The 18,740-nt window shown below is 45.9% G+C and overlaps 1 protein-coding gene across 1 annotated transcript in view; it reads right to left on the reverse strand.

The window, feature by feature from the left end:
• Positions 1–18,740, reverse strand: part of COG5 (component of oligomeric golgi complex 5) — a 269,636-nt gene that overhangs the window by 5,273 nt on the left and 245,623 nt on the right. The window contains exons 19-21 of the mRNA XM_024761085.1: positions 14,302–14,378; positions 4,294–4,420; positions 3,548–3,627 (exon numbers count right to left, since the gene is read on the reverse strand). Coding sequence (XP_024616853.1) covers positions 3,548–3,627; positions 4,294–4,420; positions 14,302–14,378 — 284 coding nt within the window. The remainder of the gene's footprint in view (positions 1–3,547; positions 3,628–4,293; positions 4,421–14,301; positions 14,379–18,740) is intronic.

Consider the following 18,740-nt stretch of genomic DNA (forward strand, 5'->3'; position numbering starts at 1 on the left):
ATAAAGTCTGTATATAGTTGTGACACCATAAAGGTGTTCCCCTACTGAGACTCAGGAAAAACAAAGGAGAAGAGGCCACAGTCAGAAGAGTTGCTGTCCTACTGCCAATATCAAGAGTCGGTATGTATGCTGCCAATCCTACCTCTTGTGCAGAACTTGAGAAATCTTTCCATCACAACCTCAGTCTTCATCTTTGCCGAGAACGTAGTCAATACCTGCAGACCCCCAGGAGTTCCCCAGGCTGCCGCCCCGCCCCCAAGGGCGCACACGCCTGCCTGGCAGGGGCCGGGAAGTACCATCTTCCCCACTGGCCCCAGGAGTCACTGATGACTCCACTTTTAAAATTAACTTGACTAGGATCCATTCAAGCTCTAGAGAAATGTCTGGTGTCAAAAAGAAGCAGAAAGGAAGGCAGAAGAGAGGTCATTACTTGCCGTTTGTTCTGCAGCACTAGCTGCTACACCCTCGATCTGCCCTACTTCTGACGACTTAACACACTGCGCCGGGAGGAGATGAGTCTACAACAAGGTTTGCCCCCAAAGCTAAAACAAATTTACTGACATTTAAAGGGCAATACTCACCCTAGGTTTATCTACAGGGGCAAGAAATTCATCCAGTGGTGCTTCAGTATGCAGGGATGAAATCAGTTTTGCAATAACAGGTAAGAAAGGACGTTCTCTAGGACAGAGCTTCCTGCTTTGTTAGCAGCCTGGGCCGGAGCAGGAGCACAGGGTTTGGAGCCCCCAAGGAGGGCTTCATTCCCTGCTCAGGACCGAAGGCTCTGGTATCAGCCATGCGTGGCGTGATGCGCAGGCCTGATTCAAAAAGCTTGACAGCATTTCTGAGCATGGTTTTCGGTTGCTAAATATAGGCTCAGCAACAGCACTGCCGATGAAATCACTCGGGAGACATTTTTAAAAAGAAGCAAAAGGAAGCAGATTTGTGATGTGCCCACAGCAGGACAACTGTTGTAGATGAGCTCAGTCCAACTCGTTAGAGGACAAAGGTGCGCCCTGTTCCATCAACTGAGCCCTGCGCACTCCTGTACTAGCCAGTGGGCTGCAGCTGGCGAGTCAACGGGACTCGGGGAGGGCACCGCAAAGCCCCACACCAGCCCCGGCGGAGTCCCCCGTCCACACCTGGGGCCTCTTCTGAGGGCCGTTTAACCAGACGCCGCACTGACGGTGACAGCTTCACCACACGTCCCACCCCACTCCTCGCTCAGATACTCAGAGCCGAGAGGACAAGCGGCCAGCACAGAAGAAGAGCAGGGGCGCGGGCCACCCTCCTCTTTATCCACTGGCAGGGCCGGGTGCTCCCCCTGGGCGCCGGTCGCCACACTTGAGGACTCGGCGCCGCTCCCGGATCTGGTGGGCTGAGGCTTCCTCCACGACCCCCACAGCTTCCTTCCTCGGCGGCAGGGGGAGTGGAGTGGGGTGGGCTCACACTTGGCGACTGTGCTGTGAAGCCCCAGCTGTGCTGCGGAGCCGCGGGCCACTTTAAGAAATCCCGATGCTGGCTCCCAGGGAGATTCCGAGGCAGTCAGGGTGTGGCCTTGACATGTGGATTTTTCAAAGCTCCCTAAGTGACTCTTGGGTGCAAACACAGCCGAGAACCACTTCAGCACACGAGCCCCAGGCTGGCTCTGGAGAGCCCAACTCATCCCCTGCTCTTAGACTCAAGCAAAGGCTGGTTTGGTGCCCTGGTCCCCAGGCTAAGAGCATTAGGGTCCCTTGGAAGAGTCGAGAATGGCTTCCAAAGTGATTTAAGAGGTACAACTGCCTGGCTTTGGAGAATGAGGGTGACAGAGGAGTTGAATGATGGCTTAAAGGTTTTATAGCTTGGCTGGATATAGATGACAGTGACACCCCAACCAAAACAGGGAGTCTACATCGACAGAGGAATGGATAAATAAGATGTGGTACATATATACAATGGAATATTACTCAGCCATTAAAAAGAATGAAATAATGCAATTTACAACAACATGGATGGACCCAGAGATTGTCATACTGAGTGAAGTAAATCAGACAAAGAGAAATATCGTATGACATCCCTTATATGCAAAATCTAAAAAAAAACCGATACAAATGAACTTATTTACAAAACAGAAGCAGACTCACAGACTTAGAGAATGAACTTATGGTTACGGGGCTGGCAGGGGAAGGATGGGGGGATATTTAGGGAGTTTGGGATCGACATGTACACACTGCTATATTCAAAACAGATAACCAACAAGGACCTACTATACAGCACAGGGAACTCTGCTCAATGTTATGTGGCAGCCTGGATGGGAGAGGAGTTTGGGGGAGAATGGATACATGTGTATGTACGGCTGAGTCCCTGAAACTATCACAACATTGTTAACTGGCTATACTCCAGTATAAAATAAAAAGTTTACAAAAAAAAAAAAAGACATGAGTCTACGAGAATGAGCAGGTCTGAAAGGAAAGACGATTTACTCTCAGCGTCTTGGGGTTGAGATTTCTGTGGGGCTTTGAGTGATGACATGTGACAGCAAGTTTGCTGGCCTGAGGCCCTGGGCAACCAAGATGAACCACAGACCCGGAGCCACAGGACAGAAGAGGTCACGAGAGTCATGGGTCTGGGTGAGCTCACCTGGGAACCAAAGTACAGATCGAACATGAAGGGAAAAGAGCCAGGAACACACTGTGGGAAATGATGGCCTTTAAGGAGTGGACAGAAGAAGACAGTTCAGCAAACGAGACTGAGGGAAAATATGGCCACAGAGATGAGAAGAGAAACAGATGACAGAGGTGCCACGGAAGATCCAAGAAGGCAGGGCCTGTCTTGGTTTGCTTTGTGTCCTCAGGGCCTGGCACATGGTGAGTATCAATAAAAATAAGTGGAATCGGTCAGCTGATGAGCAGTTTCAAGAAGGAAGTGGTGGTCACTTCTAGCTAAAGCTGCAGAGTGGTAAAGTGAGAACAGAAACATCTGCATTTGGTGGCTAAGAGGTCTCTGGAGATTTTGGTGAGGGAAATTTCAAAGGAGAGTGCTGATGGAAGAGAGATGCTTAGTAAGTCGTATGGGACAGTGCAAGCATCCCCCCGTGTGGGGGGGGGGGGTGTACGGGGGGGGGGTGGTGGGTGTGTCTGCATGTGTGCGCACACGTGCATAAACACACCTGAGAGGCACTAGGCTGCTGGGTGTCCTTGTTTTCTACTAAAAACAGAATCACGTTTACTCCCATCTGCGTTCCACGACTTCAGTAACTGCCCCACGTGGAAATGAAGCAGAAAATGGAGCCAAGGCAAGGAGTCGCTCCATAGTTGAGGTTGGTTTTCAAAACAGAAGCGCATGGTTCTTAGGGCTGCATCAGGCACGGGACAGCACAAGAGGGGATGTGGAGGGCACGGAAAGCAAAACCTGACATGCCCCCCAGCAACGCGCCCCGGCAGCACTCCAGCAGGTGAGGCGCCTGCCCCGGGGGAGCACAACGTGCACACGCCCGCCGGGCCCTCTCCTTCCTCCTCCCCTACATCCCCCATGCCCTGGGCGGTGCCCCTGCAGCACACAGCTCTACCTGATGAGGAGGAGCCTGTCCTTTTCAGAGGGATGGTCATCCAGCCACTGGGAGAAGCGTGCGTGGGACCACTCGGCCCTCTGCAGGGTGGAAACACAATCAGAGGAGAGAGGGTGAATCCCATCCTGCGACAGCACGTGCAGGTCCAGAGAGGATCACAGGTATTCCCGGGGTCAAATGACGCCAGACACCTGCCGAATGGCAAGCGGCACAGCCCCTGGGGCACCTTCCTGACTCCCAAGGAGCGTTTTGGGTTTGCCAACTGAAGGTAGGTCAGAAAAGTAAATGGAGCCTCCGTCAAAAAAGCTTTATGGGGCTTCCCTGGTGGCGCAGTGGCTGGGAGTCCGCCTGCCGATGCAGGGAACGCAGGTTTGTGCCCAGGGCCGGGAAGTTCCCACATGCCGCGGAGCGGCTGGGCCCGTGAGCCATGGCCGCTGAGCCTGCACGTCCGGAGCCTGTGCTCCACAACGGGAGTGGCCACAACAGTGAGAGGCCTGCGTACCGCAAAAAAAAAAAAGCTTTATGAACATAAATTACTTGTGTCACTATTATTTAAAGGGCTAATTCTAGATGCAGCAGGCAATTTTTACACTGCTGAGAAAGTAGGGGCTGGGCAGTGGGAATCTTTCTTCCTTCCTTAGGCATTTGCTCAAGACAGGAATCCGTGATTACGTAAGGCAGGAGAAGGTCGGGCACCTTCAGCTGGGGGGAGGGGGGCGGCAGCGGCACATTCTTCACTTCCTTACCTGGAAGGGGGATCTCAGCTCAGGGGGTGCTCTTGTGAACAAAAACTGAATAATGATGCTGAATGGAATAATGTCCCCCAGTGCAGGGCTGCTGGCCACGTGTTCACTTGTCTGGAAGAGCAGTGGTCTAAAAGAGGGAAACGCAGAAGTTATTTAGTGCTATTCGATACAGAAAGAGGTGACTTGGCAGAAGAATCACAATAGCATACTAACAGAATATAACCGCACAGTAGCGTAATAGCATAATACGCAGTAGAAGAACGAATAACAGCAGTCTTCCTACACTGGCTAATTCCTAACCATGTCTTAACCCCCTGTTTAGCCGGGAGACACACACACCCACCCCACACTCTGGCAGGTGGACCTGCCCTTCAGCTCCTTCCTTGACCCCCAGCTCACTGCCTTTGGGTCTGACTTTACTTCAAGGTGACTCAGCAAAATCCCCTCTTGGAGCTCATCTGATGAACAGGCTAAAATCACAGCACTTAGCTGAAGCTGTCAAGTAGTTATAACTAATAGGTTCGGTCAAAATTTTCAGTTTTTATTTTATATAAAATCCTTCCTTGGGCTATAATCTAATGTGGATAAATTCAAAATTTCAATAAATTCAAAATTCAGTTTTCTATACAACTTTTCAAAGGGCAATTACGTCCTTGTATATACAAAATTATTACCTCACTGACCATCCCTCCCTGCTGACACACTGTGTGTCTGGGCGTCACCATCCACGAAGGGCCTCCCTCATTTTACTGTACTTCACAGATTTGGTGTTTTTTACCAAACTGAAGGTTTGTGGCAACCCTGTGTTGTTAGATGATGGTTAGCATTTTTAGCAATAAAGTATTTTTAGTTAAGATACGTACAATTGTTTTAGACATAATGCTACTACATACTTAATAAACTATAGTATAAACGTAACTTTTACATGCACTGGGAAACCAAACAATTTGTGTGGCTGGCTTTACTGTGACAGTTGCTTTACGGCAGTGGTCTGGAACCAAACCCGTAATATGTCCGGGGTACCCCTGCATTTTACAGGAGCCTGCAGGAAAATCTATCCCATTACCCAACCACCTACCCCCTTGTCAAAGGCTGGCAAAAATAATTTGAAACTTTTACTGACTCTTCCTTGGCTTTGGGCTCTGATGGATAAGAGTTAATTAAAGGCCAAGCTGTAGAGGCTGAATCTCAAGAGGAAAGATGGCAGCAACATCTCCTGACTCAGCAGCGATTCTGAAGTATGTAAAATAGCTCTGTACCTGGGCTCTTTCTTCACCCCACGTAAGTTACTCCAATCTACAGCTGAAGGCCTGGACGAACCAGAGACACAAGCTTCTTCACCACACTGATGATACACTCAAGAGTCAGCAGTGCTCTCAAAAGATAGTTGGTTCTCCAGAATATATTGGAAATATATTGGATATATTTATCCCTGGTAGGGATTTTTCTAATTTCAACTGTTTTGTAAAACAACATTATTCTATAATTTATTGTCTTTAACTACTATGGAAACTTTTCAGTTCATCTGTGTTGCCTGTCTCCAGACTTCCACAAAGCTCTGAACCAGGTCCTCTGTGGGAGCAGGGCTAGGGTCTTCCCACAGCTGTGGGTGGTACACTTGCCTTGAACACTTCCAAGGGCAGTCATCTCACAGAGCTCCACGCTGCAGAGCCTTAGGCAATGAGTCCAGCACCTACTCGGGTACGAAAACGTTGCTGAGGGAATTCTGGTTTTCCTGGAGGCATCCCTGTTTAAGTCCCTCTCTGTGTGGCAGAGACCCTGTCTCCATCTAGGCAAAGCTCCTAGTTTTAACAGCAGCAGCAATGGCTACCACACAGAACACTTATTTAAAGCTTTAGACATGTGAACTCATTTATTCCTCCAAACGACCCTATGAGGTAGGCACTGTTACATCCCCATTTTACAGACAGGTAAACTGAGAGGAAGAGAAATCAAGTAAAAGCTAGGAAAGGGCAGAACACAGACTCAAACCTTTGCAGCCTGGCTCTTCATTTTGCCAGACAGCCTCTTTTAGGATATCAACTGTAGCAACTACTCATCACGTTTTTAGAACAGACAGACTTATTCTCAGAGAGAAACAAAGACCCCTGGAGAAAGTACAACTTCAAACTGTTAACAACTCCCATATGGTAACCTGAGCAAAGTAATGTTTCCAGGACACCGTTTGAAGGCCATGCAATTATTATCTCTTTAGGTATCCCCAAATTCTCTCCATGGGTCAAGGACCTCCAGTCACCCACATAATTGAACCATATCATCACAGTCTCTCTTGGAATTATTTTCACCCGGCAAGACCTGAAGTTCTTCGGGGGGGTGGAGGGCAGCGATGAGCACTACGGTCTCAGAGGCCTCTGGAAGCTGACTCTGGGTGGGAGGGGAGGAAACTGTGCCCCAGCTCCACTTCCCGTAGCCTGGAGAACCCTTGTCCCAGCAGAGGAAGCTGAAACATCTCACAGCCCAAGGTCACCGGGTGCTGAGCAGCTGACATTCCCAGACTCAAAGCCAGCCTGGGGCCAAGCGCATGTTTGAGCTGTAACAGGGCAAAGAGCCAGTGGGGAGGCGGCTCATCCTGCTGGCGCTCCTGAGAGGCCACCCTGAGGATGTGGGCAGACAGGGGAGCTTGTGCCTTCACTTCTCTCCCGGCTGCCCCTGGTCTGGTGAGAGTCCTCCCCTGCCCCAGTAAAGCCCAATCTTTCCCTACAGCATGTGACATGGTAGGATTCATCCTGAACCCTAGCTCATGACATGAGGAGACCCGGGGCGGAGAGGCCAGTCCTGTATGACAGTCCTCCACTTACTGAAGGGCAGCCACATGGAATCCTTTCTGCCTCTATGACAAAAAGATGACCAAGAATTTTGGTCCCCACTCTCTCTCAGTGCTCCCTATATGAAGTCCCACGTACAAATGCTTTAGAATTAAGTACTAAGAAACAATGAACATTTTCCTAAGAATTGATATACTACCTTCCTCCCGAAAGTGAGAATTACATAGCTGATTCTGTTCCTCTTTTATCTTTGGCTTCAGGAAGTTTAAAGTCAAATTTGAAACTTATCTACCACAATTAAATTAGTTTTATGGTTTGAATATTTGTGTTTTTCTTTGTTTTCCTTCTATATTCTTGATGCAAACGGCAAACAATCCAAGGGCAGGAAGGGAAGAAGGATGAGAAAGGGAGAGGGAGGGAGACGGTGAGGGAGGAACGATCTGTAACGTGCCACGGCCGGCAGCCCAGCCGAGCCACACACGAGGCTGCTGACTGCAACACCTGCACAGGGCAGGCCTGATAGAAACCAGCTCACTTTGAAACAGCATCTTCTGGTCAATCACTTGTCCCTTTGGAGCTCTGAGTCACAGCTGTAATTTTTCTGCCAAGACCAAATCTTCCGCTCTAGCCACTAACAGGACTGCCAAAAAAGCCACGGAAAGCACAACTGGATTTGATTTCCTATTATGCATCACTGACATAATTACCTGTAAACACTGAATGCAGACATTTTGTTTCCGGTGCTTGTTTTAAGAAGCTGAAAGAACACAGAATGAGAACCTCCCTTCTCCCTGATTCCAGGTGGAATCTGAAATACCGGCAAGTTCAAAAAATACATCACCATCTGAGGTGATAAAAGGAACAAAAGGAAATTAATTAAGATGTTATAAAACACAGATACCCCAAATGCCACAAAATCTCTCTTAGAGAAAATTACTCTAAGTAGCAGTGTTTTTCAAGGTTAAACTTTACAGGCAGCTGGTATTTCTTTTTTAATTTATTTACTTTTGGCTGCGATGGGTCTTTGTTGCTATGCCCGGGCTTTCTCTAGTTGCAGCAAGCAGGGGCTACTCTTCATTGCAGTTTGCAGGCTTCTCATCGCGGGGGCTTCTCTTGTTGCAGAGCACGGGCTCTAGGCGTGCAGGCTTCAGTAGCTGTGGCTCGCGGGCTCTAAGCGCAGCCTCAGTAGTTGTGGCGCATGGGCTTAGTTGCTCCGTGGCATGTGGGATCTTCCCGGACCAGGGCTCGAACCCGTGTCCCTTGCATTAGCAGGCAGATTCTTAACCACCGCGCCACCAGGGAAGTCCCCAGCTGGTAGTCTTAATTAATCAAGTATTAGATCCCATTAGAAAAAAACTGTACTTCTAGTAGATCTCCACATTTAAGTGATCCAGAGCTGTGTAGCTGTCAGTCTTCTGTTAAGGCCAATTACAGAGCGGAACAAGACTCGAGTCCTGCTGTCCCGCGTCCACAGCCAGCATCCGGGGTTCCTGGGCTGCCTGCCGCCACCCGCACCGCAAAGCCCCTTTTGGTGAGGGCAGCCCAGACCACTGAGAATGTGCACTGAGACGCGGAATCAGCAGAGAAATGGGTGGGGCAGGAGGGGAGGACATGGGACTCCTCCCTGCACTGGACATAGTGAGGGCTTCGGAGAGATGGGAAGAGGCCCAGATACGGTGGCAGGAGAGACTGTGTGTGTCCCAGGAGAGAACGGAGCAGGAGGCTGATGACTGGGGGGTGAGTCAGGGCTCAGAGCAGAGAGGTGAGAGGACCCCCAGGTTCCTGTCTTGGAGTCTAAGGCTGTCAGTCCCAGGGGACCAGGACAGAAAGGACGCAGGGGTTTCAAGCAGGCGTCCTCTGAGAATAAAAGCCCACATTTGGTTCAAGCTTCCTGCAGCATCTCCCGGAAGGCTGTCTGCAGCAGAAGATGGGAGATGCGGCATTTCAGAGCAGGAGGTCACCGCCAAAGTGGGGAGTTTAGACTCTCTTTAACACTCTCTGACTTCTCCTGGATGAATCATATAAGCATGCACATATTGCTCTAGGACACTCTGGAGTGCAAACAAGCACAGACTTCTGGGATAAGACGCGGGGCTCGGTGGTTGTGAGCACAGGCAGTCCTGGGTCTGAAATGCAGCCCTGCGGCTCACACACAGTTCTCACATGTGCAGCCCCAAAAGCTTACACCCCTCAGCCTTGACTGCTGCCTGGGAGTTGTCCCTAACTCTCATCTATTGTGGTGAGGGTGGAAGGAGAAAGTACCAGGACAACGCTCAGCACAGGCTTAGCATATAATAATCAAATAATGACTGTTAGAATAAAAACGACAATAAGTGAACTATCCAGTCCTCCACATTTACCCGGCTGCTCCTAGCACTGCCGAAGTATTGGCAGACAGCAAAGCGAAGCAAGCCCCAGATGTGGCTGCCTTCTGTCTTCAACGCTGACATCAGAAACTTGGAATTAAGAATCCAGAAACCTTGGGGAAATCGTGATTGCAGAGGATGGACTGAGTGGAAAGAAGGAACAGAACACATCTGGGGTCGGAAGTGCTCGTCACGGAGGCTGCAGAGACGGCCACCGTCAGGTCTGCAGACCCGCAGGCAGGCACCTGCGCGGAACCTCAAGTGGCAGATGATCACAGAGGTAACTGCAGACACGGGAACCCTCACCACTCCTCCAACTGAAAACTGTTGACGTGAACACCACACTCTAGAGTTATTAATGCTCTTCCTTCTCCGGGCCCCTCATGCTAGGAGATCCATCAGAACACCCCTTATCTCCTGGCAGCTCTCAATGCTCTTCCACTAAACCCAAGGAAGCTTCCAGCAGAGCAGGCTGTTCCCTGGGAGCAGGCCTGCCTGAAGGCAGGGTCTGTGTCCCGGGAGGTGAGAGGCCTGTGGCTCTTTCTGTCCTTTGTCTCACAACGAGCTGCACTGACAGGCCCCTGGCCAGGTAGAGCAAAGGTAACCTCCCTCACGGACACCTCTTGGGGGACACCGTCATGCTGCGGAGGGGTGGACAGGGACAGGGACAGCGCCTCGTGTGTCTTGTGTACAAACACAAACCACCCAGGGGCAAGTCCCTAATGTCGGCAGCTTTCTGAGGCAGCATTCGCTCCGGGGTAAAAGATTCCCGCTGCCTGGGAAATTCTCATGTAGACAGTAAAAGGTAAATGCCTGGAAGAGGCTTGCCAGCCTAATTAAAGAGTCCACTGACATTACGTCCAAGAGAAGTGCCCTGTGGCAGATGGCTGCCTGATGAGGGGAGGGTGCGCCTGCCAAAGCCAGGGTGTCTGGGGAGGGGGGAGGGGAGGCTGCACCGGGGTCTGGGCTGGAGACGCCCTGCCTGGCACCGTCACCCTCCCTTGCACTGGGCCTGCTGCCCCCTCCTGCAGCCCCTGCCTCTAAACCTGCTGGGCTTTTGGTAGTTTGGCTGCCTGTTTTTCTCGCCCCCTGACCCTTACCGTATAACGTTTTAGTATATTTTATATTATTTTTAGGCTCCCTTGTTATTTTTAAATGGATGAAACACTGCAAGAGGGATTGTTAAATATATCTGTTGACTTTTCTAACTACAAATATAAAACAACCAAAGCAAAAAGTTTGAATAATATAGGAATCCTCTAAAGGAAAAATCACTAGTAACAATGCTACTCACCCAAGGTAACATTTTGATGTTTAGCCTTGATTTTTCCTCTCCAAACACACATGCTATTATTTTAAAAATATAGGGATCTATACCATATATACTGTTTAGTAGCCTTTTTCATTTTGTGATGCATTAGGAAGTATTTTTCATATTCTTAGATATTAACTAACAACATAACTTGTTAACGGCTGCATATATTTGATCCTATGAATGTGGCATGCTTTATTTAGCCAGTCTCCTACTGACTGCCACTGGGCTGGTGCTGATGTGACTCGGAACCTTTAGGGAGGAGACCCGTGAACAAGAGCCCAGGTCAATTACGTACACGACCACTGGACGACGCCTTTTCCTTGTCACAGCACACAGCACAGACGGCAGGGTTCACAAGAATGGGTCCTGCCACCGCAACTGCTCAGGACTAATTTTAGAGAAGAGACAGATGTCTTAACAAGTTTTTGCAGGTAGCAAATAAAGTGCCTAGAACTGGGTTACTAGAATAAAGACGACTCTGTATTGACTCACTCCCCTCTAGGAAGGGACTCTGTAGGACCTCCACATGGGGAAGCTGTCCTAAGTCAATCACGACAACTGCAGAGAAGCTGGCGGAGCCGGGGCCTTTCCTGGACATGTATACAGGCAGAGGCAGGGGCACTGACATCCCTTTTCTCCAAAGATGGGACCTGAAACCTTCTTTTCAGACTAGGGCTAGATTTGAACCCCAGAATATACTACGCTTTCATTTTATTTCCTGATCCACTTAATCTTAAAATCTTTATCATATGGTGTCCAAGACCTCTCAAACAACTGAGAAAGCTCTAGAATCAATCTGAGAGATTTCTGTACATTCAATATATCTTTAGGAATATACTGATAGATATAAATCTCTGTTAGAATTTTTCACTGAATTCAAGATACGGAGAAGTCTTCATAGGCAAAGTACAATTACTCTTATTACATATGTGCCAAGGCCTTAGGAGCTGAGGGGTGTGCTGGAGGAAGCTCAGGGCTACCAGAATCCCAGGAGAAAAGGGCATAAATCTTTATAGATGGAGAAAAGGACAAAACTCAGCCCCTATCACTAGAGCAGCTGAAGTTCAACAATAGAGGGCCCTGTGAAAAAGGTGAGAAACCATGGGATGCAAAACATTAGTGGGTCATGAAACCAATTAAATGGGTTAAAATAACCAACCAAATGAAAAAGAAATGTCACAGAATATCACATGAAGTGAGAGTAACTACTGTTTCATGGCACACGTGTGTGTGCGTGTGTGTGTGCCTGGGTTTGAGTGTACTTGCATGCAAGTATATGCCAGATGGTAACATAAAATCTCTCTTAATGTGAGTCAGGGTCAAACTTCAGAAACACATCTAGATTGACCATTGCCCCATAAGAGAAGCTAGCTATAAAAAACATAGGATTTTGGGCCTCCCTGGTGGCGCAGTGGTTGAGAGTCCGCCTGCCAATGCAGAGGACACGGGTTCGTGCCCCGGTCCGGGAAGATCCCACATGCCGCGGAGCGGCTGGGCCCATGAGCCATGGCCGCTGAGCCTGCGCGTCCGGAGCCTGTGCTCCGCAACGGGAGAGGCCACAACAGTGAAAGGCCCGTGTTAACGCGAAAAAAAACCAAAAAAAAAAAACCCCATAGGATTTAAAAAAATTATCCACTAACCAATCATTAATTTTTTATTCCATAAATAGATACTAGAAGGTGTCACTACCATTCAAACTTTAAACGCTCCTTTAAAGAGTCCTTCTTTCATGTGAAAACTGGGAGGGTTGACAGAAAACCTTAAATGAATTAAAATAGAACTGTTCTTATGTGAAACCTTAGAATGTGTATCTCCATACTGTGACACAACTTTAAAAGCACTTGGATAAAGGCCGTCTTGCCTCAGCAAATAAGATAAGCACTATTTTAATACATACATGTGGAATAAACAACTAAACATGGGAGCCAGCACTATCAAAAATAATAGTCTAATCTTAAAATAGCAAACCCCTAATCACAGCTTTTCCCATGCCTTTTAAAATACCTAATTGGTTGATATCCCTCAACATGCTAAGATTCTGTTACTCTGGGCAGCATTTGATCATCCAACCGGGATTGCCGTGTCACCATCATACTCAAAGTTTTATTAAGGTTATTTTTATGGTACATACAGATGACTGGAGGATTGGGTACTCAGTATCTCTTAATCTTTCGACTTGTCCGTATTTGGTAGTGCCAAACCCTAAGGCTTCCAAAATATTTAAATACTTTATAAAAGGTTTGAGCTAATCCAAAGAAGGTATCTGAAAACACTTGTGATCCCACTTTAAGTTTTTTTGAACTCCAACTCAGATGGGCATCTGAGAAAAATATTTCAGGCTCTTGTGTTGCCATTTAAAAAAATCACTGCCAATTACTCACAGGCAAAGTAAAGGATAAGCCTTCCCTTTCAATCAACAACCTTGGGTTCATTACACTTGAATTTTCTACCAAAAGCTTGGATGACATAAGAGAGTGAAGTAATCTTTTAAAGAACATACTGCTTATTGATTACTCTAGTTTCTAGTACTGAGTGAGTTTATAGAAAGCCACATGCCTGGACTCTCTTACCTATCTTTATAAAGAAAGATTCAAAAACCATTATGCTTTTGGATATTATGGAGAGCTGATATCAAGGTTTCCCATCTGGTATGCTGTGGTCAGAAAATGGTCAGAAGTATTATGTTGATCCCCTTGGCCCCCAAGGTTGGTCATCGTTTTATATGTATATATTTTCTATGTGTGCCACGATGTGAAAAAGTTTGGCTTACTGAATAAACAGCCATATGAACAACATCTTTTTATCTTCTAAAATCTGATACTTAAGACCTAGTCATTAAGCTATTCAAGTCTTTAAAATCTGAGTTGGTAAAAGGTCTATCTAAGCATTCAGCACTGAAAACGATTTTCCTGTTCAATTGGTATAATCTTAGATTATGCGTTTGAATTAACTCATTGTTTTTCTTTTTGAACTGGTTTCAAGTAAGCTCAATCCCAAATTTTGTGCTCAATTGCATTAGCCATCTTTAGCCTAAATTATCTACTATATTTACAGTCATTCCCTGCATTTCACCGCTAAACTCAGTTCTTCTAATACTCTAATAGTTTTGTTAGGGAATACAACTTATGACCTTTTTAGAAGTAAACTGGATTGGAAATGATAAATGAACCATTAATACTTTCAGAAAAAGACATCTATAAATTATGAACTGCCTTGTATTACTACTCAATATATTTCTGTAAGAATGGAGAGTAAAAAATAAATAAATCCCCCTAGAAAGAGCATAATAAAAAATTTACCAGCTCAATCGTATGAACTGCAACTCAAAACTAACACATACACAGACATACATACATACACTAGTCATCGCATATAACACTATATAAATTTCTGGTTTGAAGAATAACTTTCAAATGCCACTGTTGTACATCACAAAATGGTTGAATAATGGCAATTTCATACAGATGGACATGAACAGGGGAGGATTTATCTGCTAACAGGATATGGCTATATTAACAGCGATAACAGAATTATGTCTCACCTGAATGACCTCAGCATTCGATAGGACTTTCCTAAATCAGATACTCTTCTGCAGAACGGACCCACAGCCAACTCCATCTGAAATATTAAAAGATATCCCCAGCTTTTTACCTCAGAATCTTGAAGTGAACTGGGGACACACTTGGATCACAGAAGGTTGTAGCTTGCAGTAAACTTAAATTTTATCTTCCCTGTGAGGCAGGTTTTGAAAGTCAAATTTATTAAAAGGCAAGAGCTTAGATAACTTCTGCATTTATTTACTAAAGAGGCATAATTCCTTCAAGAAGAGAAAAGCATTTTTTGTTATGTAAGAGGAGAAAGTTTAGATTGTTTTTCTCCACTGAAAAATCAGAAAAAGGAAGGTTTTCAAGCCTGCCTCTGTGGCTATACTTTAAGCAGACATCACGAGCCTTTGTACATTAACATAAATGATGTCCGTTTTCACCAGGCTGGCTCAGGGGGTTAATAGCACTGACTCTGGAGGCAGCGCACTTGTGTCAGAATTTCTGCTCTATAACGACTAGTCGTGTGGCCCTGGACTTAACCTCTTTACGTTCCAACTTCCTCATCTGTCAAATGAAGGTAATGCCTATCGTAAAATTATGCAAGTAAAACAGATAATTTCACAAAGCACCATGAGCACAGCATATAGTAAGTGCTTGTTAAATGTCAGCACTTACTCTCAGTATTTTAAAAACGTCCCCCTTTTAAACGTTAGTAAATTAGTTTGTTTCCTGACTGAAGAACTTAGCAACTACTACTTTCACTTCTCTTTATTTTCCTCCTTTGACTGGAAATTTTGTCATTAATTGAGTTTTAGGCTACCTGTTCTTTATCCACCAAGCGCATATGCAAAATTTTTGCATATGTGGTACTCAGATGATAAACCATCTCTCTATACTCGCTATAAACAGGACCCTGGTAAAGAATAATTTAGAAAATGACTGAGAAAAGGCTGCTCCCTGGTAAATCAACATCTTTCTTCAGGAAAAACATATGAAAGAAAAATGGGGTTTCTGTCTTGCTGGCCATCTTTCTGAAAAACTGTTCAAATCTCCTTGATGTTGGAAGACCATGGAGACCTAATCACTCACTCATTTGAGAAACATTTTTGACTCCAGGCACCAAGCTAGACACAGGGATAAGAAGATGAATTAGATGGTCTCGCCTCTGAGGAGCTCTCTCAAATTTATCAAAGAAGGGAATAAATATTTATTTAAACAATGTAATTTTTATTCATCTAAATTTTAAGAGAGGTATGTGTGTGTGTACATAGACACACATACACACATACTGATTACTATTAAGAGAAATGAAAAGTGTGAAATCAAATGTATGAACTGAGTGTCAGGGAGAATTGCAGGGCAGCTTTCTTTCTTCAGATGTCTCAAGGGTGAGTCGTGACTGGTGAATTTCTCTCCTAGCATACAGAAGACACAGTATATACCCTGTAGGTTCTAGAGGGAAACCAACCTCACATGATTAGCAAACTCTCTAAAATACAAAAGAATAAGTAAATAAAAAGAGAAATTTGAGAAAGAAAAGTCAGACTCTTGCCAACAATGCAAAAGAGAGCGGCCTTGACCCAGTGTTCTCGGAGACACTGAGTGATGGGCTGTTCCTTGGGACCTGTTTATTCACTCAGTGGGAGTTTCTGGTTTCCTACAGAATGTGGCATTTATTTTATAGTCAGCGCGAAGTACAAATGTGGTATCATGTACCTATGACTGTGTGTGTGTCTGTGTGCATATAATGGTTTCTTACACACTGAAATTATGTGAAGTATTTTTCATGAAATGTTTTTGTCAATTATTTTCCAGTTACCCTAGTGGGCTTCATCATTTTCAAAGATTAAACCAAACAACCTTTGCCTTAGCACTTGAGCAAGATTGAATGTTAAAACAAATAAGTGGCTAGGAAAAAATTACAGTATGAGAGAATATGACCTCGAATGGCTGGGTCACCTATGATGACTGCAGATTTCTATGCCATAGGACAATTTCAAAACGTTAAATGTTCAAAATAAATTTTTCATCCATCAAGGACCTCTAGGGTACTAAAAACCATCTTCTGCCAGAGTTCCATTAAACAATAAAGGCCATGTTTCTGAAGGGCAGGAATGTTCCTTTTAGAGGAGGTGACTCTGCAATTAGCTGTGGATACAAAAATGGCATCTGCAACCGCCTCTCTCCAGCTCCCCTGTTTGGAGGGAACGAACAGTCAGCTGCAGGCGTGGTGAACTAATTACATAGCTGCTCCGTGCCCACCGCAGACATGTGGTTAACCACAGGGCATCTATGGATACTCCCAGGGCATTCCTGCCCTGATACGGTTCAGGAGAAAAGGCAATAGGAATTAGAATCTTGATTATCTGGGGTTCTTCCCTAAATTTATATTTCCAGGCAAAAAGCAACATAGATATAAATGTATAGTATTTAAAGGGCACCAGAAATAAAGAGAAACTGCTCAGAGTGCCACTGAGTAAATGATTTAATGGCAATGTCAAAAGCCGTCCTTTCCCTCAGGAAAGAAACACAGTTGAGGGGCAGAGGGGAATGTGTGGTTCAGAGGGCAGTATGGACAAGTCCCCAGAGAGACTGTGAATCAGCAGAACCCCAGTGGCCTTGGACCAGCTTAGTACTTTACAAGTGCTGTGTGATTAGTGTAAACACAGAGACCATGTGGTCACAGTAGGGAATTAATTACCAGGAGGAAAGCGCCTCATGCCCGTGACCTGATTCCTAGGGGGGGTGTGTTGGGCACCTCCCTCATCGTGAGCCCCCCCAGATGGCTCCCTGCAAATACATACTCTTTCACCTGTGCAACGCCGCCAGTGGGGAGAAGTTAGGATTCCTACAGAAATCTTTAAAACATATCATTATCTGTCTTTGCAACTGGACTTTATGCCAAATAATCAGTATTCCCAAACCTACCCTACTGGAGTCTTCTGAGCTCTTTCTCTTTCTGTTATTTATGCCAGAAAAGCAGGCACTTTTATCACAAGAACTCTTTTCAAACCCACAGAGGATTTGTGTGGTCTTGATTCCAATGGCCTCAATGGCTTTGTTTAATTTTGAATACAAATCGGTAGAACTTTCAGTAATGAGGCAGCCAAAAGGCTTTCTAGTCCCAGGTGATGCCCGTCGTGAACATAAAAGTCAGGGCAATGCCATCTCAGGGTTTTGATTCACCCCAGAAAAATGCAACCAAGTACGAAACCCGAGGTACAATGCCACATAACTGCAGTTGTGGGAAGAAACCACATCAAATGAAACAAAAGCCCTCAATTCACTTTAATGTTTTTAAAATATGGGGGGAAGATATAACAGCTGGATAATACTTGCCAAAGCTACTGGTCACAACCATGACTGACTTCAGAAGTGCTGGCACCTGTCTTTCCTGCACCCACGACCCACAGGGCCAGGGAAGCAGCCACAGAGTGAGTGGCACGAGGTTCTGAAACAGGGACACTATCCCGAAGTGAACCAAGGAATCAGCCCCACGGAGGCTGCAGCAACCAGTGTCACTGCCGGCCTGGAAAGTATATTTCTTAACATCGAGTAAGAAATGGAAAACGGAGGCTGCCCTGGAGTATAAGTTAGTAATAATGATTGATGAGTTTCACTTATCTTAACGGAAGGGACCTGGGGAAAGGTATGGTTTATAGGCAACATGTCTTCAGAAAGAAGGAATGCCAAATAAAATTCTGAATGTGCAGTTTTAAGGAAGGTGGGAGCTCAACCCTGCCCCTGGATGCTACGCATTTTGAACAGGTGCCAGCTGTGGTAGCAAGGGTCACAGGACAATGCTCTCCAGCTTTCAAAACTCACAAGGTCACATAGCATTAAAATAAAAACAAAAACAAAAAGCCTTCTTCCCACAGAACTCTCATTTTGGCCATCTCCTGCTTGGCTGCCACTCTAATTGGACTTGAAGTGCTGCCTCCAGGAAAGTGACTCAAGAACCAGCTGGAGCAGAATGCAAATAAACGGGTGGGGGAGGGAGAGCCCAGGGAAAGAAGAGGATAGGAAAAGAAAAACAAAATGAAGGAGGAAAGGGGGAAAGAAGAACAGACACCCATTTGAGTTCAGCTCACAGTGTTTTTAACAAGAGCAGGTCTTGGTACATCACTGTGTTTTCACTTTGGTAAGCAGCCTGTAATCCCAGAAAGGGACAAGTACGACAATATACAGAATTTACCTGTAACAACAGAACGTACAGGTGCCTGAGAATTAAGTTGATAAAAACGGGAAGAGTAAAAGGAGCCACACGAATGGTAGCATTTACTTTCAATTTTCATGCTGAGGTTACTAAGGGCATATTTCACAAAGGAAGGGTCTTTACTCTGACCTAGTGGTGTCAGGCATATCATTTGGGGATGAAAATGACTAATTCGAGACCAGTTAATATGCAAAGAGCCTGGCTCTTGAAACATTATGA

The sequence above is a fragment of the Neophocaena asiaeorientalis genome, unplaced genomic scaffold (genome assembly GCF_003031525.2).
Source record: "Neophocaena asiaeorientalis asiaeorientalis breed wild unplaced genomic scaffold, Neophocaena_asiaeorientalis_V1.1 scaffold508, whole genome shotgun sequence".
Classification (NCBI taxonomy): domain Eukaryota; kingdom Metazoa; phylum Chordata; class Mammalia; order Artiodactyla; family Phocoenidae; genus Neophocaena; species Neophocaena asiaeorientalis.